Source organism: Clupea harengus, chromosome 17, assembly GCF_900700415.2.
Source record: "Clupea harengus chromosome 17, Ch_v2.0.2, whole genome shotgun sequence".
Taxonomy (NCBI): domain Eukaryota; kingdom Metazoa; phylum Chordata; class Actinopteri; order Clupeiformes; family Clupeidae; genus Clupea; species Clupea harengus.
Window position 1 is genome coordinate 19,163,896 of NC_045168.1, and position 26,939 is coordinate 19,190,834.

Here is a 26,939-nt window from a genome sequence, read left to right on the forward strand (position 1 = left end):
AAAAAACATTTGATGATGAAATGAACTGCGTGTGTGTGTGCGTGTGTGTGTGTGTGTGTGTGTGTGTGTGTGTGTGTGTGTGTGTGTGTGTGTGGTGTGTGTGTGTCCCCTCAGATCTAGGGAAGTTCCGCTTCACTCCGCGTCTGTTCCAGCTGAGCAGCAGCTCTGGGGAGTTTGTGGCTCAGGAGCTTCTCTGCCCATTCAGAGTGTCGGGCCAGACCAACGCCCTGCCCTTCCTGCAGGAGGACCTCTACACAGCACCACAGCCAGGTACACACACACCTCACACACACACACACACACACACACGCACACACACACACACACACACACACACCTCACACACACACACACACACACACCTCACACACACACACACACACACCTCACACACACACACACACACACCTCACACACACACACACACCTCACACACACACCTCACACACACACACACACCTCACACACACACACACACACACCTCACACACACACACACACACACCTCACACACACACCTCACACACACACACACACACACACACACGCACACACACATCTCACACGCACAGATATATGCACAGGCCCCAGGCAGTCTCACACACTTTCAATATGCAATGGAACCCACATACTCCTTCCCAGAACCACCCCATAGTATACAGACACATTCACTCACCATAGTATACAGACACATTCACTCACTCGCGCGCGCTCTCTTTCTCTCTCTGCCTGTCTCTTCCTCCCTCTCTCCGTCAGCGTTGTTCCTGGTGGATAACCATCATGAGGTGTACCTGTGGCAGGGCTGGTGGGCCGAGGACAGTGAGAGCACCGGCTCCGCCCGCATACGCTGGGACGCCGACAGGAAGTGCGCCATGGAAACAGTCCTCCACTACTGCACAGGTAACCATGGAAACAGTCCTAACTTACTGCACAGGTAACCATGGAAAGCATGGATGATTGATAAAGTGGTGTTTTAGTGGACTCATACCACTGCACTTGTTCTTATTTGTTAGTTATTGTATTGTGTTGTGATATGTTGTCCCTCGTGGCACCAACAGGAGCAGTGCTCCAAATGTTGTTGTGTCCAAATACAATGACAATAAAGGCTTTCAATTTCAATTTTAGACACCAGTTAGGATAGTTAAGGTGAGGTGGGTAGGTTAGAGGACAGCTTGAGCGGACCCTGTCAGTGACAGCCTGAGTGCCAAGGGCTATACATGGGGATGATGGAATATGATACCCCCATCAGCTTGACAGGCTTTGAGAACTCTACCCACTGTGACCTCATGTGTTTATTTTTATGTTTGTGTGTGTGCGTGTTTCTGTGTGTCTGTGTTTCTGTTTGTCTGTGTGTGTGTGTCTTTCTGTGTGTGTGTGTTTCTGTGTGTGTGTGTGTGTGTGTGTGTGTGTGTGTGTGTGTGTGTGTGTGTGTGTGTGTGTACAGAGAAGAATGAGGTGAAGCCACCCAAGTCGTACCTGATCCACGCAGGGCTGGAGCCGCTCACCTTCACCAACATGTTCCCCTGCTGGGACCACAGACCCGAAATCGCCCAGATCACCGAGAAGGTACACACACTCTCACACACGCACACACACACACTTCACATAACCGCACACAAACACGCACACGCACACACACTTCACATAACCGCACACAAACACACACACACACACATACACCTCACCCAACACACTCACACAAACACATGCACCCACACAGGCAAAGACATTCAAAGTCATCCAGACAAACACGTTGTCGTCAAAGCCATGATATAAATGTGCTTGTACACCCACACCTATGATGGCACCTCAGAGTAGAACTTCCTGTTCTCTTCCTGTCTGAAACAGGAAGCAGAGGTGTGTAATCAGATCATCCTAGTGGAAGACGTTCTGGCCCGCCTCTGCAAAGCCACCTACCCATTGGCTGATCTGTTGGCCCGCCCCCTGCCAGCAGGCGTCGACCCACTGAGACTGGAGATTTATCTATCAGACGAAGACTTTGAGGTGAGGCCACGCCTCTTTATCCAACACTGATTGGGCCACAGGGCTTCCTTGTCCTCATTATCCATCACTGATTGGGCCACAGGGCTTCAAACACGATCATGTACACACATAGAAACACAAAAACTAACACACACTCTTTCACACACACACACACATACTCACACACGGACACTGAGAGCTGACTGCAAAGGTTAAACCTCTCCTGGTGGATCCTCCCTCTTTAAAGGCTCCCTCTTTAAAGGCTCCCTCTGTCACAGTCGCCCTCTGGCACAGTCTCCCTCTGTCACAGTCTCCCTCTGTCACAGTCGCCCTCTGGCACAGTCTCCCTCTGTCACAGTCTCCCTCTGTCACAGTCTCCCTCTGTCACAGTCTCCCTCTGGCACAGTCTCCCTCTGGCACAGTCTCCCTCGTACTAACTCCATCCTTCCCCTGGTCTCTTTACTTGCGGTTGTTTCTGTTCATCTTTATTCCTTATCTTCATCCCTCCTTTTCCTCCTTTCTTCTTCCTGTCTTCCTCTCTTGCTCGTGATGTCTATCTCCCCTCTCCCAGGGATCCCAGTCTTTTATCTGACAGGTTAACTTTTCACTTCACCTTCCAGGGTGTAGGGTGTTAGGAGAAGGTGAGTTTCTGCGATCCTCCCCACGGCAGTTCAGAAGACTACATCACCCACAACCCCCTCTGTTTGTTTCTCTCTCACACTCTCACATCCCTCTCTCTGTAACCCAATAGCTTGTGGACCAACACAAACCACTTTTTTTCATTTTCACCAACTGCCGCATGGGTGTGTTGGTGTGTGTGTGTATTTCACTGTAGACGCTGTTTCATGCACGTGTTTAAACCATGATGATTACACTGCAGATGGTGTGAGTTTGTGAGAGTGTTTCCACAGAATCTTACTACAGAAGACTAGTGTGTGTGTGTTTCAAATCAGTGTGAACCAGACAAAATGGTGTTAGTGTTTTTTCGTGATTCAGTCTGTGAGTCTTGTTTCTTTATTTGTGGGCGAGTGTGTGTCTATGTTTGTGTGCGCACGAGAGAAGGTGAGCGCATGCATGCATGGATTATTTTGTAGTTGTGTGTGTGTGTGTGTGTGTGTGTGTGTGTGTGTGTGTGTGTGTGTGTGTGTGTGTGTGTGTGTGTGAGAGAGAGAGAGATCTGTGTGTATTCTAAACTGTGTGTATTCTTCTGCAGAAAGCACTCGAGATGACGAGAAGTGAGTATGAAGCACTGCCGGGGTGGAAGCAAGTGAATATGAAGAAAGCCAAAGGATTGTTTTGATGGACATAAAGACTTTAAGAAAGAAGGTGTGTGTGTGTGTGAGAGAGAGAGAGAGAGAGAGAGTGTGTGTGTGTGTGTGTGTGTGTGTGTGTGTGTGTGTGCACCAGCTGGTGTATGTATTTGAGTCCTGACTTGTCTCTCACCAAGGCAGTTGGAAAGTCGGACTGGGACCTTTAGCATGTGAACTTTGAACTTTGGCCTGGGTGGATTGGTGGACTTGCACAGAATCGGACAATTCAGTGTAGCCTGGAAGCGAGGAATAAAGAGGACGAGGAGAGAGAGAGACGGCTGGAAGGTGATCAGAGATGGAGGTTTGCCAGCCTCCTGAAAAGTATTCTCCTTTTTGTCTGTTTGTTTGTTTTTCTTTCTTTTTTGTAGCAGAGTGAAAACTTAGTTTACTTTTCATTTGTTCTGTGTGTGTGTGTTAGTGAGTTAGTGTGTGTGTGTGTGTGTGTGTGTGTGTGTGTGTGTGTGTGTGTGAGAGAGAGAGAGAGAGAGAGAGAGAGAGAGAGAGAGAGGGAGGGAGAGTGAATATGTGTGGCACTCCTTATGTCCTCTCAGAAGACACATGCTATCTAATACTGTTTTAACTCTGTGTGTGTGTGTGAGAGAGAGAGAGTGTGAGTGTGTGTGTGTGTCTTCATTCATAATACATTTCGTTATTTATGTAAAGGCATCAGAGAAAACCTCCCTGAGTGTTATTCAGAAATGACAGGAGGATATAGTGTGTCAAATAGGATATGTAAATTAGTGTGTGCTGATGAGTATGCTTGTGTGGGCTGTGTCAGGGCTCTGTGTATCTGTGCGTGTGTGTGTGTGCTTGATGGCAGATTTGTGTGTGTGTTAAACGTCTGCTATGGATTTCAGATTTCTTTTTTCACTTGTCACACACACACACACACACACACACACACACACACACACACACACACAACCACAACCACACACACACACTAGAAAATTGTATGACCTATATTTCTGCACTCACTAGGACCTACTCTTTCATGTGTGCACAGTGTGTGTGTGCATGTGAATGTGTGTGTGTGTGCGTGCGTGTGTGTGTGTGTGTCCTTCAGATGTTTAGTGCCTTGCTTTTATGTACAGTTTTTACCCAGAGAGATGCTAGTCTGCATTTGAAAGACTGCCTTTGTGATAAAAGAGTATAAGAATGAAATGAATAAACACTGACTATTATTAATAAATTTGACGAATCTCTCAAGCCATGCACTGGCTTTCTGTAAACCTGTTCTGTCTCTGTGTTGTTTTTGGTTTGGTTCAATGTGCCAAATAGAGGTAGGTGTGTGTGTGCGTGTGTCATTCAAACAGTTTTTTTTATAAACAACAAAAAGCAGACCAATTACACTTTCTGTTGAACTTCCCGTCTGTACTACATATTAAGGTAAATGTGACTATGTTTGTAATCATTACTAATCTGAGGACTGCTGAAGATGTCGGCGTGTGTGAGAGTAATGTGTTCTGTTATAATAAGGTTATAGACAGTTGGTTATAGACAGTTATAGATCATTAACCTGTCTGTCAGACTACAAAAATGGCGTATGGAATCTTTAAATTGTTCAATTTTACTGGTATTTTTAATACAGTATGTGAAATAATATATTTAGAGAAATTTGCATACAGACTTCCCCTATACTTCTGTTGGTATGCTGGCCTGTCCTACGCATGGTTACTGTCCCTGAGATGTGTAACAGTAGTTGATACATGTGATCTATTTAGACTCTAAATAGATCAAATGTATCAACTACTGTTACACAAGTATAGGGGAAGTCTGTATGTACATTTCTGGAAATATATTATTTCACATACTGTATTAAAAAAATACCAGTAAAATTGAACAACTTAAAGATTCCATACGCCATTTTTGTCAAAATGTTAGACTACTATATCTGTCCTGAGCTTTTGTTATGAATAATCTATGATTGTATTTGTGTTTTCATGCAAAAATAGCCTGGAGAGATTTTTTTTTATTTTATTGTATACAGCATTCCAAGAACATGCTACCTTACGAAATATAGACAGTGCAGTACTGGGGCTTTGATGTCTTGCGGGTGTTTTCCAGATGTTCGGTAGATTGTTTTGTACCTTTTCTTATTAGTTAAAAGAATATTGGTTCGCGATATTTCATATGACAAAGGGATTTTACACTCTGAACAAATTACAGCCTTCTCCATACACTATCCCTGCCTAGAAAATGTTGTGGAAAATTCTAAGAGTTCTCAAGAAACTTCTCAAGGCAAATAGGTATAAATATACTGAACGGTATAATTTAGAGGAGTTAACTACTGCTGAGCTGGTCCATGGAGCATCTCAAAGACTCTAGTCATATGGCAAGAGCGATCAAGTAGATAACCTGAGGATCAAGTCCCCGTGCCCCCTTTTTATAGATCTAGGCCCCCTTTGTCCTACCCTTTTCTTTGTTCTTTTCTGTTCTTGTTTTCTTCATTAGACTTAACCACATCGAGATTGCGATCAATTGGTACATCTATCTTAACAGCGTGCATATTGCACAGTTTCCTGTGATAACGGGTGTCTCAGTTTTTTCAGGTGCGGTGTCTGGAAATTGTCTGCCTTGTGGCATTTGCCGAAGCGTCTAGAGGAGTCTGTTACCTCGTCATGACCCCTCAGAGGCACCCATCTGGAGGCCATGACCTTGGCATGTGACGCAGTCATAAACCCTCAGAAGCCCCCCAAAGCGCCTAGGTGTGCCTGCTATGTGGTTTTTCAGAGACGGCATGTTTGCCACGTGATTTATCAGAAAACATATCTCTGTCTAAGAGCTCCCTGTCTCGGGCTTAGATGAGTAAAACCAGATAGCAGTGTACTCAGTGCCATTCACACTAGCAGTGTACTCAGTGCCATTCACACTAGCAGTGTACTCAGTGCCATTCACACTAGCAGTGTACTCAGTGCCATTCACACTAGCAGAGTACTCAGTGCCATTCACACTAGCAGTGTACTCCGTGCCATTCGCTTTAGTTCCACCCTCTGTGCTTTCACACTAGTTCCACCCTCTGTGCCATTCACACTAGCAGTGTACTCATTGCCATTCACACTAGCAGTGTACTCCATGCCATTCACACTAGCAGTGTACTCCGTGCCATTCACACTAGCAGTGTACTCCGTGCCATTCACACTAGCAGTGTACTCGGTGCCATTCACACTAGCAGTGTACTCAGTGCCATTCACACTAGCAGTGTACTCCGTGCCATTCACACTAGCAGTGTACTCAGTGCCATTCACACTAGTTCCACCCTCTGTGCCATTCACACTAGCAGTGTACTCAGTGCCATTCACACTAGCAGTGTACTCAGTGCCATTCACACTAGCAGTGTACTCAGTGCCATTCACGTTAGTTCCACCCTCTGTGCTTTCACACTAGTTCCACCCTCTGTGCCATTCACACTAGCAGTGTACTCATTGCCATTCACACTAGCAGTGTACTCCATGCCATTCACACTAGCAGTGTACTCCATGCCATTCACACTAGCAGTGTACTCCGTGCCATTCACACTAGCAGTGTACTCCGTGCCATTCACACTAGCAGTGTACTCGGTGCCATTCACACTAGCAGTGTACTCAGTGCCATTCACACTAGTTCCACCCTCTGTGCCATTCACACTAGCAGTGTACTCAGTGCCATTCACACTAGCAGTGTACTCAGTGCCATTCACACTAGCAGTGTACTCAGTGCCATTCACACTAGTTCCACCCTCTGTGCCATTCACACTAGCAGTGTACTCAGTGCCATTCACACTAGCAGTGTACTCAGTGCCATTCACACTAGCAGTGTACTCAGTGCCATTCACACTAGTTCCACCCTCTGTGCCATTCACACTAGCAGTGTACTCAGTGCCATTCACACTAGCAGTGTACTCCGTGCCATTCACACTAGCAGTGTACTCAGTGCCATTCACACTAGCAGTGTACTCAGTGCCATTCACACTAGTTCCACCCTCTGTGCCATTCACACTAGCAGTGTACTCAGTGCCATTCACACTAGCAGTGTACTCAGTGCCATTCACACTAGCAGTGTACTCAGTGCCATTCACACTAGTTCCACCCTCTGTGCCATTCACACTAGCAGTGTACTCAGTGCCATTCACACTAGCAGTGTACTCCGTGCCATTCACACTAGCAGTGTACTCAGTGCCATTCACACTAGCAGTGTACTCAGTGCCATTCACACTAGTTCCACCCTCTGTGCCATTCACACTAGCAGTGTACTCAGTGCCATTCACACTAGCAGTGTACTCAGTGCCATTCACACTAGCAGTGTACTCAGTGCCATTCACACTAGTTCCACCCTCTGTGCCATTCACACTAGCAGTGTACTCAGTGCCATTCACACTAGCAGTGTACTCCGTGCCATTCACACTAGCAGTGTACTCCGTGCCATTCACACTAGCAGTGTACTCAGTGCCATTCACGTTAGTTCCACCCTCTGTGCTTTCACACTAGTTCCACCCTCTGTGCCATTCACACTAGCAGTGTACTCATTGCCATTCACACTAGCAGTGTACTCCATGCCATTCACACTAGCAGTGTACTCCGTGCCATTCACACTAGCAGTGTACTCCGTGCCATTCACACTAGCAGTGTACTCGGTGCCATTCACACTAGCAGTGTACTCAGTGCCATTCACACTAGTTCCACCCTCTGTGCCATTCACACTAGCAGTGTACTCAGTGCCATTCACACTAGTTCCACCCTCTGTGCCATTCACACTAGCAGTGTACTCAGTGCCATTCACACTAGCAGTGTACTCCGTGCCATTCACACTAGCAGTGTACTCAGTGCCATTCACACTAGCAGTGTACTCAGTGCCATTCACACTAGTTCCACCCTCTGTGCCATTCACACTAGCAGTGTACTCAGTGCCATTCACACTAGCAGTGTACTCAGTGCCATTCACACTAGCAGTGTACTCAGTGCCATTCACACTAGTTCCACCCTCTGTGCCATTCACACTAGCAGTGTACTCAGTGCCATTCACACTAGCAGTGTACTCAGTGCCATTCACACTAGCAGTGTACTCAGTGCCATTCACACTAGCAGTGTACTCAGTGCCATTCACGTTAGTTCCACCCTCTGTGCTTTCACACTAGTTCCACCCTCTGTGCCATTCACACTAGCAGTGTACTCAGTGCCATTCACACTAGCAGTGTACTCAGTGCCATTCACACTAGCAGTGTACTCCGTGCCATTCACACTAGCAGTGTACTCCGTGCCATTCACACTAGCAGTGTACTCGGTGCCATTCACACTAGCAGTGTACTCAGTGCCATTCACACTAGTTCCACCCTCTGTGCCATTCACACTAGCAGTGTACTCAGTGCCATTCACACTAGCAGTGTACTCCGTGCCATTCACACTAGCAGTGTACTCAGTGCCATTCACACTAGCAGTGTACTCAGTGCCATTCACACTAGTTCCACCCTCTGTGCCATTCACACTAGCAGTGTACTCAGTGCCATTCACACTAGCAGTGTACTCAGTGCCATTCACACTAGTTCCACCCTCTGTGCCATTCACACTAGCAGTGTACTCAGTGCCATTCACACTAGCAGTGTACTCCGTGCCATTCACACTAGCAGTGTACTCAGTGCCATTCACACTAGCAGTGTACTCAGTGCCATTCACACTAGCAGTGTACTCAGTGCCATTCACACTAGCAGTGTACTCAGTGCCATTCACACTAGCAGTGTACTCAGTGCCATTCACACTAGCAGTGTACTCCGTGCCATTCACACTAGCAGTGTACTCAGTGCCATTCACACTAGCAGTGTACTCAGTGCCATTCACACTAGCAGTGTACTCCGTGCCATTCACACTAGCAGTGTACTCAGTGCCATTCACACTAGCAGTGTACTCAGTGCCATTCACACTAGTTCCACCCTCTGTGCCATTCACACTAGCAGTGTACTCAGTGCCATTCACACTAGCAGTGTACTCAGTGCCATTCACACTAGTTCCACCCTCTGTGCCATTCACACTAGCAGTGTACTCAGTGCCATTCACACTAGCAGTGTACTCCGTGCCATTCACACTAGCAGTGTACTCAGTGCCATTCACACTAGCAGTGTACTCAGTGCCATTCACACTAGCAGTGTACTCAGTGCCATTCACACTAGCAGTGTACTCAGTGCCATTCACACTAGCAGTGTACTCAGTGCCATTCACACTAGCAGTGTACTCCGTGCCATTCACACTAGTTCCACCCTCTGTGCTTTCACTCGTCTCTTTGTGCCGCTTCCACAAGTAAACTCCTGTGCTGTGATGCAAAGTGCCCAAAACAGAACCCAGAGCACTATGTTAACTTTACGCCATGTATTAATCATATCATTTGTTCACACACAATTTAATGCTTCCATGCATGCACATCAGAGGAGTGGACCCCCCCCGCCCCCCTTGGTAGATGGGTGAGCCAAGACCTGCAGGTCTCAGCAGCGAAACAGCGACAGCAAAGCCAGTGGCGGTTGTTTTTATACTTTTCCTGCAACAGATACAACAATCATTAATTACACAATGTGAATGGAAATAGCAGCTTGTGACATTCGAGAATATCAGTGTAAGTGTAGCGGCGGCTCTTGCTGGGTGTAGATATACTTACAACATTCTTATAAGAAACACCGTCACACCGAATGTGGTGCGACAATGAAAATCAAAGTCTCGCTTGCTCGTCTCATCAGTTTTCACTTACAGACTCAGTATCACTTTCAGGCTCGCTGTTACTCATGAGCCTGGGGTAGGTTGTACCGCCTCTAGAACAAATAGCCTTGCAGCGAGTGCCGTACCAAAATAAATATCAAAGTCTCTTTCAATTTCCCAAACTCTTATGTTGATGTCACAGCCTCCCCCTTGACGTCTAACAATCGCGAATATGATTCCGTGCTGGGCTACTGTTGAGTCTGCTTCAGCCTGCTCAGTGGACATGTTACTAAATCAACCATTACTCACTCACCGTGTACCATCTTTTTAAATACTTCCTTTATGAAACTGCATCTAGTTCAAAACCAACAGTCAGCACGGTAACTCTTCTACCAGCCTTATACTAATAATGTTTACACTGATAAATCAGCTGGATATCTTTTTAGCACCTTCTATAGTGGTGATGTACCAGCAAATAAGCACAATAGTTCCTTTAACACTTCTTATTATGAGAATATTTATCCTAATACTTATATTATATTTATACCTAATATTTCTCAGAAAGTGCCTTACACCACCACCTATTTTCTCTGGAGATCGTCCCTCTGGGGAGACGATCTCTTGACAGGTGGCACTGCCGTGTTACCATGCTTATCTTAGATGCACCCCACTTCCTGTTTTCCAACACAGGGCGTTGGCTGCAGCGTGCCAGTGGCTGCACACAAAAACTTTTACTGCGACACCAGCTTGACACTTACAGGAAAGATATGCCTGTTTTAAACATCAGCAATCAACACAATCACCTCTTTAACACTTTTACAGTAATGATAATATTTCCACCTTACACGTTTCGCAATTACTGATTTTTTTCTTTCTCACACACACCGACACACACGTGCGCGCTTCTCCCTTTCGGAGATATTCTCACATACAGTTTTAACACAATAAAATATTCTCCTTCTTCAGGAAAATGCACACACGTCACAGTAACACACTGTCTCCACTCCAGAGGAGGCACTTAAACAAAAACACTCTATGTCTCGTTACGTTTCTTAGCCCAGAGCCTATTCCACACCTGAGGAATGGACGCACACGGAATGGACCACACAATAAAACACTGCCTCTACTCCAAACACACAATCTACTACTCTGACAGTTCAGTACATTCACTTCCTATTTCTTATGCCTTCTAACTCTCACCTCAGGTTTTAATAGGGCTAAAGTGACAATTGCTATAAGCAAAAACAAGTTGCTCACCTTTTAACCCGGGGACGAGACGACACTAAAAAAACATCCTTTTTCCGATCGCGGAGGGGTCACCAAATATGTTGTGAAAAATTCTAAGAGTTCTCAAGAAATACTCAAGGCAAATAGGTATGAATATACTGAACGGTTTAATATAGAGGAGTTAACTACTGCTGAGCTGGTCCATGGAGCATCTCAAAGACTCTAGTCATATGGCAAGAGCGATTAAGTAGATAACCTGAGGATCAAGTCCCTGTGCCCCCTTTTTATAGATCTAGCCCCCCTTTGTTCTACCCTTTTCTTTGTTCTTTCCTGTTCTTGTTTTCTTCATTAGACTTCATTAATCCAATTGATTAGTTCAGCTCATTCGTTTCGCTCAGTAAGTGCTATGTGTGATGTTCTGCAGTGTGCAGAGCAAGTGAGAGCGTCTTCTACAGCTGTATTAGAACAGTAAGCAAACTGTAGGCTAATGGGTCAAGGGTAGCAGGAATGTTACAGTTTATATATGATGTAACCCATCTTTCCAGGCACTTCATAATGACAGAGGTCAACAGATCGGTAATCACTAAGCCAAGAGACGGGTGTTTTCCTTGGTATAGGCACAATGGTGGTTTCCTTAAAACACAGTGGAACCACACACAGTGACAGTGACAGGATATAAATGTCAGTAAAACCTGATATAGTGAGTGGAGCATGTCTTGAAGACACAGGAAGGGATGCCGTCTGGGTCAGCAGCTTTACGAGCCTTAACCCTTTTAAGTTTCAGCCTCCTCACGTCAGCCTCCGTCACCTGTAGATCGACATCGGGTGGGCACTGTGCTGCTGTCACTGGGTTGCTACGGTGTATGTGCTTTGAAGCTAGCATAAAAGTTGCTGAATTCGTCCAGGAGAGCGGTACAGGTGTTGCTAGTAACACGGTTTTAGATCTGTAGTCCGTAGACGCCTGCAGCACCCTCCACCTGCACCGCGAGTCGCAGCCACTGAAGTTATTTTACAGTTTTTCCCTATAGCCTACTGTCTTTTCCCGAAGCTGGAGTTGGAAAGTCCTGTGGACTAAGTCACACCATGGTAAGTTTGTAAGTAGGCTATAGCCGCTTGCAAAAGTATTCAAACCCCTGAAAGTCATCACCATTTTCTAGTTTCCAAACGACACTGACAGGTATTTTCCTAACCAGTATTTTCACTTATATTGTAGTCTATGTTGATAGACTAAATAAGTTATTTGTCTATGAAAATTAAAAAAATGTAAAAGTCAATGAAAAACTAAAACATTCCGCTTGAGTCTTCTGAAGTGAGACAGTATCAGCTTTGCACATTGTTCTGCAGTGTTTTCCTCATACTTAGTAGAATTTATATAGAACATCTAGGTTGGTGGGATAGCGGTCCTGGGGGTTCTTTTCTTTTTTTTTTAAGTTTTATTCATTCTACCAAAACCTTTTTTTTTTAATCATATGTTAACACTTAATCATCAATAATAATAATGAATGATAGTGAATAATACTGCAATAGTCATTATCAATATTTCTTGTATAACCATTTGGGAAAGAGCTGTAGGCTAAATGCAACTATTCGTTTAAATAAAATAACCAATAACTTGATAGCAAACCTTTGTTTACATGCTGTTGTTACTATAAAAGAAAGAAAGGAGAGGTGGCTTCAACAATGGACTGTATTTTTGGTATTTAAAAACTCATCAGTAACAGTGATTAACTAATCTGGTTATATCATTTCAGAACAGGGATGGACACTTTTTTGTACTTTGTATTTTGAAAAGATAATGCTCTGAAAAGCTAAGGGTATGCTTGATCTGCTGGGGATGTTGAAATGTGCAAAGTAAAGATAGCGAACAAGTCAGGCGAAGGCTGCCACATGGTTGTTAGAGGATGACATGCAAATAGGCATTGAGCAATAAATGAAAGATTTATGACCAAATATGGGAAAGGTCTGTGGCCTGCAAGGATGCAGGGGGATATAAAAAAGCAAACACACTGTGATTTTGAGAAGAGTTGGTGATTTTGAGACGAGTTAGAGGCCCCACTTTCAAGAGGGGAGATTATCGTTTCAGTTAGACATTTTGTTTAAATGGGAGTACCCTTTTTGAGCTTGTTTGTAGTTTGCGTTTGTTTGTATCTTTTTGTCCTCTTTGAAATTAATCTTTGAGGAGCTTATTAATACTAACACTGAGTCTGAGTCCTTTAATGGAGTGAGTTCTCTCCCCGCGTCAGCGACACACCTCCCTTCATACACCAGTCTGATTCAGCAGCCTGACGACTGCATGGAAAAGGTGAGTTGTCCTTCTCTCTCATTTAGAAAGAGAGTATGTTTAGGTGATCTCAGGGTGTATCCCGAGGTCCCTTCTCGTATCTCGGCTAGGACATACAATAGGGCTTGCTATAACTTGACATGGTTTCCGAATTAGTCTTTTGGAATAGCGGGGACCAAAAAAAGAGAGATGGACTCCGGTCGGAAATGAACTTAGTTCCTGTCCATCTCTACTTGTGTCGTACTCACCATTTACCTGGTGCTGCAGTGCTAGACGTTCTTCTTGTTCATGTTTGGTGGGTAGGGATTCAGACAGTTTGACTACCAATTGCCTCCTTCATTCATTTGATGGAATGTATGTTGTGTGTTTTGAGATTTACATAGTTAAATATCCCTACATTTCTGTACAATGAAGTTGAGAAATTATAATAACACGTTTTTATTCAGCATTCAAATATTTAAAACCTATTTTGTTTTTCTGTTGTCAAAAGATTGAGTGGAGCAACTGTCTATGCCGTTTTGTTTCTGCTGACTATAAAGCCCTGGGATGACTCTTCTTTTTTCCTTCTCAGAGATTTCAGAAGAAAGAGCATGATGCGAGTGTCCAAGAATATCCTGGCAAGTCTGTGGATGCTGTTGCTGCTCCCCACTGAAATCATAGGTGAGGTTTTGTCCTGTTTTTATGGTTGTTCTTTATGCATGTCTTGTTTTATTGTACGTTATTCTACACAATTAATTTGTAGCCCGTTTACTTTAGACAGTAACAGAGCATGGGAGTAGCCGGCATCATCTTGTATGCGGCGGAATAGCATTTTTGCAAGTTACCTGTTTGGCGTCTGTGATTCAGGGTTTTGGGTTCTGGGAAAACTTTTTTAGGACGATGATTAGGGTTATTTGTCATTAAACAACAAAAGAACACGACTATTTCGAACAAGTGATGACCCGGCAGGTCATGTGGCTAGAGAACAAGACCGTTGATTTTTTATATGAGTCAGGAATTATATCTAATTATCAGGTTTTACTATAGTTAGCTGTCTCTTCCATATTAAATTAAGGTATATTGCACAGATAGGTGCACAGCTATATTTGTAAATCGTGGGGTATTTATGAATCGTATTCTGTTTGTTTGCAAATTGTGGGATACAAATAAATGGGACTAAAGAGATAGATATCGTGGGACTAAATGAATCCCATGTGTCAGCGCAGTCACTTGAATCAGGCAAAAAATCCTAGATAGATTAATGTATCTAGAATCAGGTATCTAGTTCTCTGAATCAGTCCAGTCAGTATTTATTGACATGATACTTTTAAGATGACAGCAAGATTTTAACATTATGCACCCAAAGATCTGATTCTGTTCAGTCATACACATCTTTTTAATGGAAGAAACATCATATAAAAACTGCTGTTATGTGTATAAGCTCACAAACAAGCAAATACAGCTGAGTAGGTTGTGGGCCTACATCATTTCCTTTCATGGTTTAAAAGAAGAAGTGATATCATTGTGGCTGGGAGTGGTCCTCTCTCTATGTTCTAGTTTCCTCTTTCTCAACTCTGACTAACATCTGTGAAGTTATTTCTTATTATTATAACCTTTATTTAACCAGGAGGGACCCATTGAGATTAAGAATCTCTTTTTCAAGGGAGACCTGGCCAAGACAGGCAGCAGCATAAGTACAAACATAGTTACAGACAGAAAACACAAATGGAGACCAAATTAAACAGAATGTAGGAGTTAGTGTCGTAGCCAGGTACATTTCTAGCCAGGTTCCATTTCTATTTCAGATGGTGATGCAACTGAAGTTGCCTAGCATATGCGAAGAAGCAGGAGAAATATAAATGTACAAATCAAACATTGGCCTAAGTCATTTCTCCCCATTCTCTGCTTCCTCCCCATATGCTGTAGGACAATGCACCAAACCTGCCACCAGTGAGAATGCTGTCATGGACGTGTCTGACATCTCGAAGGACACTTTCGACATAGGTTCTCCTGTTAGACTTGTGTGCCACCTTGGGTATGAGCCAACTTCTGGATCACCACGGAAACTCGTCTGTGGTAATAACAACCAGTGGAGTCCAGGCCCAGAAAGTTTCACCTGCCAAAGTAACTTAATTTTGCAGATAATGTTTACATCAATGTTTGGAGGGGTCTGAATGTCTCTCTCTCTCTCTCTCTCTCTCTCTCTCTCTCTCTCTCTCTCTCTATATATATATATATATATATATATATATATATATATATATATATATTAGTGCTGTCAGTTTAACGCGTTTTTAACGGCGTTAACGCACACCCATTTTAACGCCGTACATTTTATTATCGCGAGATTAACGCATTTTTTTTTTTTTTAGATAAACATTCTTTTTGGCCTCGCAAACTGTGTAGTAGGCGAACGTTACGGTTTGAGTGAATGGTGAGCGCGATACGACGAAATGGATGATAAAAAGCTTCTGAATTGAAAGTTTACTTTTAAAAGTTGTGTTGTTTTAAAAGTCGAGCTTTACTGTTGTCTGAAAATGTCAACAGGCAGCTGGCTGAAAGCAAAGAAGTAGTAGGCTTACCTTTTATTGGTAACCTAACTGTTACGGTTCAATGTTTCTGAAATAAGAGGCCTGACTGCTATGTTCCCAGCAAACTTGAAAAAAAGAAAATATTAGGCCATGGTTTAACTGCACTATAGGCTGAGTCCTTGTTTACCTGAAATGTGCACTTTATAATTGTATTTTGTACCGCCCTGTTTGGCAATATTGGTTTTCAATAAAATAAAACATTTGCATAAAGCAAGCCAATCGACTTTTCATGTTGATAAGGGTATTAAAATAAAAATAAAATGATGGAAAAAATAAATAAACGAAGGGACATTTAGAATAGCTAAAAATGTGCGATTAATCGCGATCAATTTTGAGTTAACTATGACATAAATGCGATTAATCGCGATTAAATATTTTAATCGTTTGACAGCACTAATATATATATATATATATATATATATATATATATACACATACACACACACTAGTGTTAAAACGTTTGGAATCACATGTTTAGATAGCTTGGCTCTGCCCGCTTACAGCTCATAGTGCAGTTTTCGACGGGATTGTAGTGCGGAAACCCTCTTTGCATAACGGATTTTTGGGTCATTCTGAGTGGCCTCAATCAGCAACTAGTGTGGGTGGCTAAGTTCGACGCCATTGAAGTGAAGCATTTGTTACCACAGTGCTCCTGAAGTGGAATAAAATAATTTACCTGAAGAAAATCTAAAACTAAACATAGGGTCATTCCACGCCAAACCGGACAATTAAAGGAAAATTCCCCACTCGACCATCTCAGATTTGGCTGAAAAAATTCAAGGTTGTTCATACACTTCTTAATATGAATAGTCCCAAATATTAGCTCTACTCCCAATAGTCTTGTCACAATAGGATGTTTTAGGGGGGAGGGGGTGCCAATACTTAAGACGCTTTTTGAGCGGCGTTTTGTGAAGAGCCATTTTCAAATTGCTATTACTAGAAAAGTATTGAAGCTAGCTCCTTCAAACTTTCTAGGCTTAAAATATGATACCATTACTTGAAAAATATGGACTTCCAAGGGTGTGGCTTGGGTATATCATAGTATTCGGGGTGCTTGAATTTGCGCAAAAATTTTACACTATGCTCTGTCGTAGCATCTTTGAAGGACTGTGGAAAGCTCAATGTTAAAGTTAGAGACTTGATATTATACACAGACCTTCCTATGTATGCTTCGTATGTTGTATTTAAAAAACTGTCCTCATGTGATGAATGGGCTGGAAGATATTAAAGCTTGAAAATGGATGAAAACCCATTTTGTGCCATTTTTGGCATGCTATAGCAAAAAAATGACAGCATTTACCAACATGAAACAATTATTTTTGGAAAGATTAGATATTTGTTCTTAACATATCAAAAATTTGTGATGGTGTTCTGCCTCGTTTTCTCAAAATACTTTTTTTTAAATATGGGATTTTTGTACACGCCCAGCATTCAATGGCATTGTGACAGAACTATTGGGAGTAGAGAGCTAATATGTTGGACTATACCTATTAAGAAGTGTATGAACAACCTTGATTTTTTTCAGCCAAATCTGAGACGGTCGAGTGGGAGCCATTGTCCCGTTTGGCGTGGAATGACCCCATAACTAATAATGATCGCAAAAAAAAAACGATAAAAGTAACATAAGAAAAAAACTGAAAAAAATTGACGTTCATCATTTCAAGACGTTGGACATCAAATCTATTCAGGGGTGTCACACAATTCTGTGTTGTCAGAGCAAACAACCTTAAGGTTACGATATAGCGTGTCCAGACACTAACAATTTGAATTGGGCCTTATTATATAGTGAAGAAGTCAAATATGTGAGGGAGGAATTATGTGAGTCCTGTATGGGACAATTTCGAATTTAAAGGCAGGGTATGCAGTTTATTTCCGATCATTTTTTTGTGTTACATTTCTTGAAATCCTCTGTACAGCCCGATAGCAGTGAATAGATGAAATGCTCTGACAACAACAACAACAAAAATCCGTCATCTGTGGCAGCCGTGGGGCTGTAAAAAGCCTGTCCAATCATTTCATTCAGCCTGGATGAAATTATGGGATGGCCTACCCACCTACCTGCACGCACTCTGCCAGTGCACTCACTGCTCCTGACCAGAGTCTTCCACATGGCTAGGTGGACATATCGCTGTAAAAACTAGCGGGCTAGTTGCACAAGAATGGCAGAGAAAGTGCAGCCACCATTTCCACTTCCACCTATACCTACAACCTTGCTTTACCGATAAACAAAGCAAGAAAAGAGAGGCAGAAGTACAATGGCTGCGTACTGAATAAGAAGCGATGTGTGGTTTATTATAATACAATAGAATAAAACAACAGCAACAATAATAACAACGATAATAATAATAATGTTCAAGATAAAAGTGCTCTAGTATGGTTACCGTTATAACCATCTTATCCAACTCTTGGATTTAGTCATTAACAGAACCACCTAAAGCAGCAGTGATCCAAGTCAAAACTTTGAGATCTGGTCGGTTTTTTTGTGCTCAAATATTCATTCATATTTTCCAGAAAAGTCCTGTGGCCACCCGGGTGAACTGGCCAATGGGCATTATGAATTCCCAAACAGAGTTGAAGTTGGGGCAGTGATCACAGCCGTCTGCAACACTGGGTCAGTCTTCAGTCTTCAGTCTTCATGTGTGGTGGTGGCTGTGCATGTCTGGGGTGCATTTGAGCTTTTGAGATTCAAGTCATTGCATCATTAGGCTATGCCATCCCTGAGCTTTCTCTGTGAGATGTTTAAATGTGGTAGGGGTGTCTTCCAGTTCCTTTTATGATGTCTGTTTCACCAGTGCTGCAACAACTACAAAAGTCCCTGTTTATGAAGGTCATAGGTGTGATTTGTTGCTGTGTACTTGTGGAGGTGTTTAATATTGTCTCAACTCATGAGTATGCATGCTGGATTTTAGGCACTTCGCAATAGGAGAAAAGAAAAGGAGTTGCTGGGGAGATGGACAGTGGGATGGCGGAAATATTTTTTGTGAAGGTATGAGAACCACTCTCCCATTCACTATGTATTATTCTATTTTGCCACATTTCAAACTGCTCCTTTGGTTATAAAGAACCCTGATATAACAGCAAATGCTCTCTCCTATCCACTGTCTGAACCCTTCTCTCTCTCTCTCTCTCTTCAGTGGTGAAATGTGAACCACCAAAACCAATCCCCAATGGACAACCACGCCCCCCTGTAAATGAAATGTATGAGTATGGCCAAGCAGTGCAATATGTTTGTAACGGAGACAGCACCATGCTCGGAGCCAATGACACTGTGCACTGCCTTGAAAATGGGTCCTGGTCTGATGTGCCTCGATGTGCAAGTAAGCTTGGCTCCTCAGTGGGTTTGTCTTGACTTTACGGGGTACCTCAAGGCGCCAGTATGCTTGGCGGTCATTACGTGCGCCAACTGTGCCGTCGTATGCTTACTTTTGAGGCACAGTTGACTCACTGCACTGTCCTCCAAACGATACTTATCACCGCCAAAACAAATACCATATAAACCACTGGAAGGTATGTGGTGAATTAAGAGTGAAATGACAGTTTAACTGCATCACCAGTATTCATTTGTGGATGAACTGCTGGAAGCAGCAATAGAAGAAGAGGTAATATGCCAAATAGATCACGGTGGAATAGCCTATATGACATGACAGTTAAACTATCACCACTATCCCAATTGTTGCAGTAAAATTGTTGAAACTGACCAGATGGGTTGTATGGGTTTTTTCATGCAGTGGTTCATGTATAGAATAGACAGTAGGGGTGTCTCTCATGAAAAAGACGATCCGATTCGTATCTGGATACATGGGCACGATACGATACAAGAAAAGATGCATGTTGATAAAAAACGATTCAGTATGATTCGATTCGATGCGATTCAATGCGATTCCATGCAGTTCAATAATTGAAAACACTGAGTTGTGAGGAAACAATGGACCGCATTCTCGAACATTTTCTTAAGTGTCTTGTTTAATATCTTCTTACCAACTTCGAAAGACCAACCTCAGAAAAGATCTCCGCCGGATTCATGAACGCCTGGAAATGTGTTCTTAATTGAACGCGCTTTCTCATGCACCTGAACTTGCATACAGAAACGTCCCGCCAGCTCCTTATAAGGGCATGCTATTGCAACGTGTGCACACTCCACAGGCAACGCGAAAGCAACTTCAGAGACTGATCAAAATCATTTCAAAGCAGCACCGGTAAACCCAGACACCGGGGCAGAGGTGGAGGTACTGTTGCAGAATGTAGATGTGTCCATTCTATTCCACTATGGCTATATCCACGCGATTGAGTTTAGTGCTTATTTATTTATTCACTGCCATTTGCAGTGTTCATATAGTGCTTTTATTCATGTTAGGACATCACGATGGCTCGGAATCATGACTATAAATGTTAAACATAATTGTAAATGATACCAATATTTTCCTATTTATTATTATTATAATTATTTAAATCCGAGGATGTCTGTAGAATCACGCAATCAACAACGATTTATCTTCCTTGGCTGAAGTAGCTAGCATTGACCATTGAAATGAATAGCATAGCTAGCATAGCATAGGCCATTGAAATGAATAGCGTAGCTAGCATAGCATTGGCCATTGAAATGAATGGGAGTTGTAATCTGTCATTCTCTCCCGGTCTTGGCGTTATTTGTGAGAATACAGCCTGACTGGTTTATGCTATGCGGGCTTTGGTCAATGACAGGCTGTTATTGTTCTGACTGAGATCAAATGCAACAGGTCAGCGAGTGTTTTGTGTTTTGCTTAACAAAAAACGGAGAGACAAACGCATGTGAAGCGGTTCATAACTTTTAAATCGGGCAAAGACCGGTTCATGTCATTTTAATACCGATAAGGGACTTCACGCATCGACGTAGTCGTATCGGTTCCATGGCAATGTTCCGAAAGCCCATTATTCCGACAGCCCGCTGTTCCGAAATTGTGAGCACAGCAACGGGAACCACTATAGCCCACATGCACAGCCCAATGAATCACACAATCATAAACATATGAATGCATTTATTTCACAAGCATGAACTTTAATTCAGAATATTATTATACACACATGGCATTTGCATCGCGATGATACAAAAATACTTTTATAATTGCCAACGCATGCATGCTTTGTCAGTGCTTGACAAGATATGCCTGATGTCCTGCGACAATCTGCCGGTGATTTCCTTCGCATGAGTGGTACCCCATATTCAAAACCAGAGTAGGCTAAGTAAACAAATATTGCCTAGGAAAGGTTAAATGCGTGATAGCCCGGTGAGCGTCTCTGCTGCGCTGCGCAAACTAAATGCTGTGTGTGTTTTGTGCCACTTAAAATATTTCAAAATTTTGCCAGGGGGACTATTTTTCGGAATATTGAGATTTCGGAATATTGGGCTTTCGGAACAATGAGCCGTCCCCGTCGTATCTTACATGCTAAAAACGGATATCGATACGTATCGGTTATTTTTTACACCCCTAATAGACAGCATACTGGTACTGCGCTGTTACAACTAACTGACATGAACAGTTTCCCTCACCTTTTTTGGATTTGTCACCATCTCACCTTCAATCATACTATTTGAAAATCCTGCACAGTCAGATTTGTTATTGTGGTGATGCCTGTTACACCCTCAGATGGACTTTAACCATTGTGTCAGTGAATACATTTCCAAAGTAATGTTAAATATTTTGACTTCATTAATCATCAAACATACATATTCCCTATGACAATGTAATATGGGGCTGTGTCTCTCTCTCCGGCAGAAGTGGTCTGCGACAGGCCAGACATCCCAAATGCTAGACTTGTCGAAGGTGAAAGTGATCCCTATGGTCACAAGTCCACCCTCAGGTACGAGTGCAACGTGGGATATAAGATGACTCCCGATGGAGGCAACATTACCTGTTTGGAAAATGGATGGTCTTCTACTCTGAATTGTGAAGGTAATATTAGATTGAAGGCCTACTCTGTGTTATCCTTGCTCTAGCAAATATGTACTGTTGTGCTCCTGGTAGCCGGTGGAAGGTGACTGTGAACTTCGAGACAGTATGCAACAACTTGCCACTGTGGTATTTGGTCAATACCACTAAAAGATTGTTGGATCTACACCAACCGAAAGATCGAGTGGAAACGCCAACTTAAAGATCGCCGTGGTACAACAGATTTCCAGTGAAAACACCACTGTTGTACTATAATATAACAGACCTCTATTTTAGCTCTGACATTAGTTGAGGTTGAGTGATTTAGCAAAAACTCGATGGAATGCCGGTCTGATGGTTAGGGTGTCGGCTTATTCTATGCAACAGACCTCGAACACACACACAACACGCTACGATGAAGAGAGAGAAGGAGATGATTAGGAGATATGGTCCATAGTGTAGTTTCTCTTCTGTGTTGGCCTTGTCTTCAAAGGCTGTGATGTCTCCTCAATGCTCCTTGCTCCGTTCTTTCACCACTCGTAGCAGTTGGTGTCTTTATAATGTTTTTTCTCCAATACAATGTGCATACAAGTTACATTTCAGTTATAGGAAGACCGAAGACACAACTTAACATAATGTGTGTCTGGGGGTCTAGTTCAAGGTGGAAGGTGGGGGCGTGATAGGAAGGGGGCAGTGGGGGAACAGTATGGGATCTGCCTTGATATGAAAGGTGTGAATGTCAGACAGGAAGGTGTTGCGGAACATTTGTGTGTTAATGAACGTGGTGTGAATGTGACATTGTTGTGGGGGAGGAATTCACAGGAGTTGCAACTACTTACGGCATTTGGTCATGTGAAGGCCAGCTAGCTGCAGAGGCAATGCACTATGCAGTTTTATAGTCTGTGTTGGACCACCCTGCTAAAATGTAAAAAAAAAAAAAGCTTTTCATAGCACCACACTGCCAAAAGACATGAGTTTGCATGCTAGCAAGCCTTTTATTAGTGCCAAGTGTGCTGATTAGACTGACTACTGACTAGATTACTAGTTTCTGACCAAAACTCCTTACTGCTGCTTTAACCTGAGCCTCAATGATGCAAGTGAGAGGTTTGAAAAGACAGTGTATTTTTGTGTATGTACTTGTACATAACAGTATATGTGTGTTTACCTGTGGTGGTGGTGATAATTCGTGCTCCCTTTCTTTCCTGTAGCGGTGGAATGTCCTAATCCAGGTACCACCAATGCCATTATCACTGATGGGGCAGGTGGTCCCTACGAGTACAGTGCTATCCTTACGTACAAGTGCCAAGCTGGGCACACACTGGTTGGCAATCCTCAGTTGAAATGTGGATCTGATGGACAGTGGTCGTCCAAACCTCCCACGTGTCAAGGTCAGAAACATCAGCCTGTCTGCCTATGCTGAGGTGTGAAGATATCATTGGTTCTGTTTGGAGGGGGGGTCCTTCTCTTGCATAATTAACCTGTGTGTGTGTTCCTCTCTTTCAATTCAGATGTCAGTAGTCGGAAGATAATCGGTAAGTTTACATTCAGATGACACTGGCTGACATACTTCTGTGTAAGCGGGTTCTTTTGTGTGGGGGTTCTGATGAGGGGCAGGAAGAAAGCAGATTCACTAACTGTGCTTGTGTCTGTCCTCAGGTTTTGCTGTCCTTGCTGTTTTGGTCCTTGCTGTTGTGGTCCTTGCTGTCTTTGGTAGGTGCACTTTCATTGACAGCTCTCTGTTGTCTGTTTCCATGACCATACTCTCATTTACAAGATGCGATATCCCAACTGCACTTTGAACGTCATGTTGTGTTTTTGACTTTTCCAAAATAGAACAACCAATATGAAAACATGCTAAATTGAAAAACCCAGATTCTGATTTTACCTCTGTTTTCTTCTCAGGATGTTGGTGTTACAAGTAAGATCACATTTGGTCTGTAGTCTAATTATCCCTTTCTGTCTGTCTGTCTGCCTGTTTCTGTGGCCTTTTGTCTGTTGAGTTATGGGTTTATGTGTGATTTTAAACTCTTGCGTTTTAATCTCAGTTTTGATCTCTTCTCTTGTCATTCTCTCTAGTTGCCTTTCAGTTGTTCTCTCTTCTTCACCTCTTTCTTTGGATCTTGTTTTGAACCAGTTTTACTTTCAATGGGCGGGGTGGGTCCTCACCCACGTTGGGGTTATTAGATAGTGAGTGTAGTAGAGTTGGGGAAGTGGGCTTGAATGTTGGTCCTGCCATTTCTGACCATTCCTCTTCTTTGGGATTGCAGGAAAAAGAAGTCCAAAGAAGTCCACTCCGACGCAGAGGTTGTAGGGCTGAATTCAAGGCCAGTGAGTGACACAGTAAACGACCTTCAGTCAGCGGACAGGTGAATATGGATCAAGTATTTAACAGACGCTTTTGTCCAAAGCGATTTATGAAACATCAGAAAAAAAATTCACACAACAAAAGTAAAAATGTATACTTTTGAAAAACTACCCAGACACCGGTGAGTAAACACATCTGACAACACCTGTGTTTATGAAATTGGTTGTGTAGATCAGAGCTAGTGAAAGGCCCATGTAATGTTATGTCACAGTGGCAGTGTCAGCCACAGTGATGTTTTCTTTACAGTGGAGTGGTAAAGCTATTACTTAAAATAACAATTTTGTTTTCACACACACACAAACAGACAGGAAATGTAAAGCAAAATGAGATTAAAAAGATGTGTGGACTCTTGGTCTGGCTTGGTGACTAACACTATGTGTTTTTTTTAGGGCTGTCAATACATAAAAACATTTACTAATTAATCGCACATTTTGAAATTAATTAATCACGATTAAAAGACTAAATCTTATAAATTAACGAGTCATCACTTAAGACGATACTTCATGTATTTTAGACACAATGGTGCCCCTCTACGGTAAATCGTAAGAATCGTCCCCTGAAGCAATTCGAATCACCTCAGTCAGCCCACCGTCCTCACCGTTACCGTTGGTAATCTTTTCACGGACTGGTCTAGTTATTTCCCTAGAGAAGTCGTGCAGTTTGGGTTGGCGACCATCTGACCTGGGACTGCTTTCTGTCGGGTGCTTTGCATCAAGGTGATAACTTAAAGACGAGCTGCTTCTGTGATAGCTAAATTCAGCTTGACAAATGCTACATACAACTTTAGGTTTGTCGATTGTTCCGTCATTTTGCCTCTTAAACAGAAACTTTCCGCCCAACAATCCCTCAGCTCTCTCCATCTTCAACTATCGCAGTGGTTTTTATAGGATGGTTGAACATTTTTCTCTTTTTTGTCAAACAACCATTAACCACACCATGACACAATCTAATGCCTCTAAAGGCCCTAGTGGTCGTTTTGTCTTCAATTGCCCAGTTGCTTGCAACAGTTTGGAATTGTTCTGCACATGCCTCTGCAATCTAATAGTAACTTGCTGTGTTTAGTTAAGATACTGTACCTTCTAAGTATTTTCCGTTTCTTGTGTATTATTGTTTCACTCATAAGTTTTCACCTGACATCAATAAAGGAGCAAGGCGCTCGCTAACTGGCTCGTGAAATCAAGTTTGGCTGACTGTCAACACACTGGACGTGTAAAACGCGTAGCGAGAACAGTACACAGCCCTAACTAAACTAAACTAAAGTTTTTTTTTTAATTGTCCCGCTGCAATTAATACGCCGACATCAATCAAAATCTATAAAAAAAATGTATCTCCCATTTAAACGCGTCCATTCCACACTTTGAGAAATGTTGAACTACCGTATTCCGTATTGGTCTCTCCTATCTAACTGACTGCAGGCACGCGGCAGTTTCGTGTCAGAGGTCAACGCACACCGGAAGTAAACAAAGTTGCGTTAACTGCGTTAAAATATTGTATCGCGTTAATCTCGGCCACAATAATCTCATAGATTAACGCGTCAGCGTTGACAGCCCTAGTTTTTTTGTATTTCTTTCCCTAGCTCAAAAGAGACAGAAGTCCTTGATCCTGAGCCAGCAGCAGGTCCCGTCTGTATATCTGTGTCGCCACTGCACCCCCCTGGTTTCCCTGGGATAGAAAGTCCAGGCCAATGAGACCTGGCTTCATTCACAAGGTCAAGTTTACTCATTATCAACATACTATGACCAGAGCTTGTAGCGTTTTAATGACCTGTTGTACATGGTCAGTATGAAAATCACTTGCACGACACTGGAGCTGCCAGCTTCTCCACACAGATTTTCCTGCCTATGAATACCTGATCTTCCATTTCCTGTTACATTTGTTGGTGTCATTGAAGTTCATGAAAGCCTCCTTGTAAGTCTTATCAAATTCTGCCAGGATAAAGTGCCTGTAAATCCAGAGCTCCCCAGCCTTTTCTCTGAAATGAGGGACTGTTGAGCCATGCACTGGTCTGTATCATGAAATACTGTGCCTTTAAGTGTTCACAGAGCCTCAAGTACAGGTTATTTAATGCATCACGTAATTGTTTGAGTTATATGTCAGAATGTAAAATGATGAATGTTTGTACATTTTTGATTTTTTTTTGCTTTAAGTTTGAGTTTGTTTCTCTTGCCTAATAATGTACAGTCTGACCTTTTATGATTTTAAAGACATCCTATCAGAATTCATACAGGTACGTATGTGTGTTTCTGGAAGTAAATTACGTAATAATCTGTGTGCTTTTGTCTAGAATGCAGATTGTACAATCTTTTGTCCTGTCCTTAGGTCACCATTCTAGGACCATTGTAGGTTCAAAGAAAAAAATACGGATCTAGGGGATGGGGAACCGGGGTAGATCTCTAAATTCCGAGATCAAACTTGGTCATGCCATGTTCTATGCTGTTGACCTCCTTACTATAATGTACGTGTTGCATTTCCTGTTGTTGCGTCTGTGGTGTGATGAGGTTGATCCAGCTCACAAATTGATGACTTTTTAATCTCAGAGAATATCTGAAAGTTTTTTTTCTCAGAATAATAATGTAGCCATGCTCTACAGAGTCTGGGCAAGTCCAAAAATGTCTTTGTAAATTGTACAAATTGTAAAATT

General features: G+C 42.8%; 2 protein-coding genes across 4 annotated transcripts in view; both read left to right on the plus strand.

Moving 5' to 3' along the window:
* svila (supervillin a) overlaps positions 1 to 3,301 on the plus strand; it is a 43,859-nt gene extending 40,558 nt beyond the window's left edge. The window contains exons 38-43 of the mRNA XM_031583521.2: positions 115 to 270; positions 757 to 900; positions 1,445 to 1,566; positions 1,849 to 2,004; positions 2,555 to 2,624; positions 3,197 to 3,301. Of these exons, the coding sequence (XP_031439381.1) occupies positions 115 to 270; positions 757 to 900; positions 1,445 to 1,566; positions 1,849 to 2,004; positions 2,555 to 2,575 (599 nt within the window). The 3' untranslated portion in view covers positions 2,576 to 2,624; positions 3,197 to 3,301. The remainder of the gene's footprint in view (positions 1 to 114; positions 271 to 756; positions 901 to 1,444; positions 1,567 to 1,848; positions 2,005 to 2,554; positions 2,625 to 3,196) is intronic.
* A 9,613-nt stretch (positions 3,302 to 12,914) lies between these two features.
* Positions 12,915 to 26,671, plus strand: LOC105897221 (sushi, von Willebrand factor type A, EGF and pentraxin domain-containing protein 1-like). Of its 3 annotated transcripts, none has more exons than XM_031584221.2 (13): positions 13,176 to 13,478; positions 14,038 to 14,117; positions 15,363 to 15,560; positions 18,539 to 18,638; positions 18,937 to 19,013; positions 19,162 to 19,344; positions 21,781 to 21,957; positions 23,142 to 23,321; positions 23,442 to 23,465; positions 23,590 to 23,643; positions 23,836 to 23,851; positions 24,201 to 24,299; positions 25,875 to 26,671. In XM_031584221.2, exons 2-13 carry the CDS (start codon positions 14,048 to 14,050, stop codon positions 25,984 to 25,986), a joined length of 1,290 nt encoding a protein of 429 aa, XP_031440081.1. In that variant the 5' UTR covers positions 13,176 to 13,478; positions 14,038 to 14,047; the 3' UTR covers positions 25,987 to 26,671. The 3 variants fall into 3 exon arrangements, with proteins under 3 accessions (XP_031440083.1, XP_031440081.1, XP_031440082.1); XM_031584222.2 differs by lacking the exon at positions 25,875 to 26,671 and adding an exon at positions 24,688 to 24,874; XM_031584223.2 differs by lacking the exon at positions 15,363 to 15,560 and having other exon boundaries at positions 12,915 to 13,478.
* Positions 26,672 to 26,939: the final 268 nt, after the last annotated feature.

What these genes read in the sequence shown, in the direction of transcription:
- LOC105897221 (XM_031584221.2), top strand. Translation starts at nt 14,048, where the DNA reads ATGATGCGAGTGTCCAAGAATATCCTGGCAAGTCTGTGGATGCTGTTG. An exon ending in GCTCCCCACTGAAATCATAG is followed by an intron (nt 14,118 to 15,362) that starts GTGAGGTTTTGT and finishes CATATGCTGTAG; the next exon opens with GACAATGCACCAAACCTGCC. An exon ending in ACAGCCGTCTGCAACACTGG is followed by an intron (nt 18,639 to 18,936) that starts GTCAGTCTTCAG and finishes GCTGGATTTTAG; the next exon opens with GCACTTCGCAATAGGAGAAA.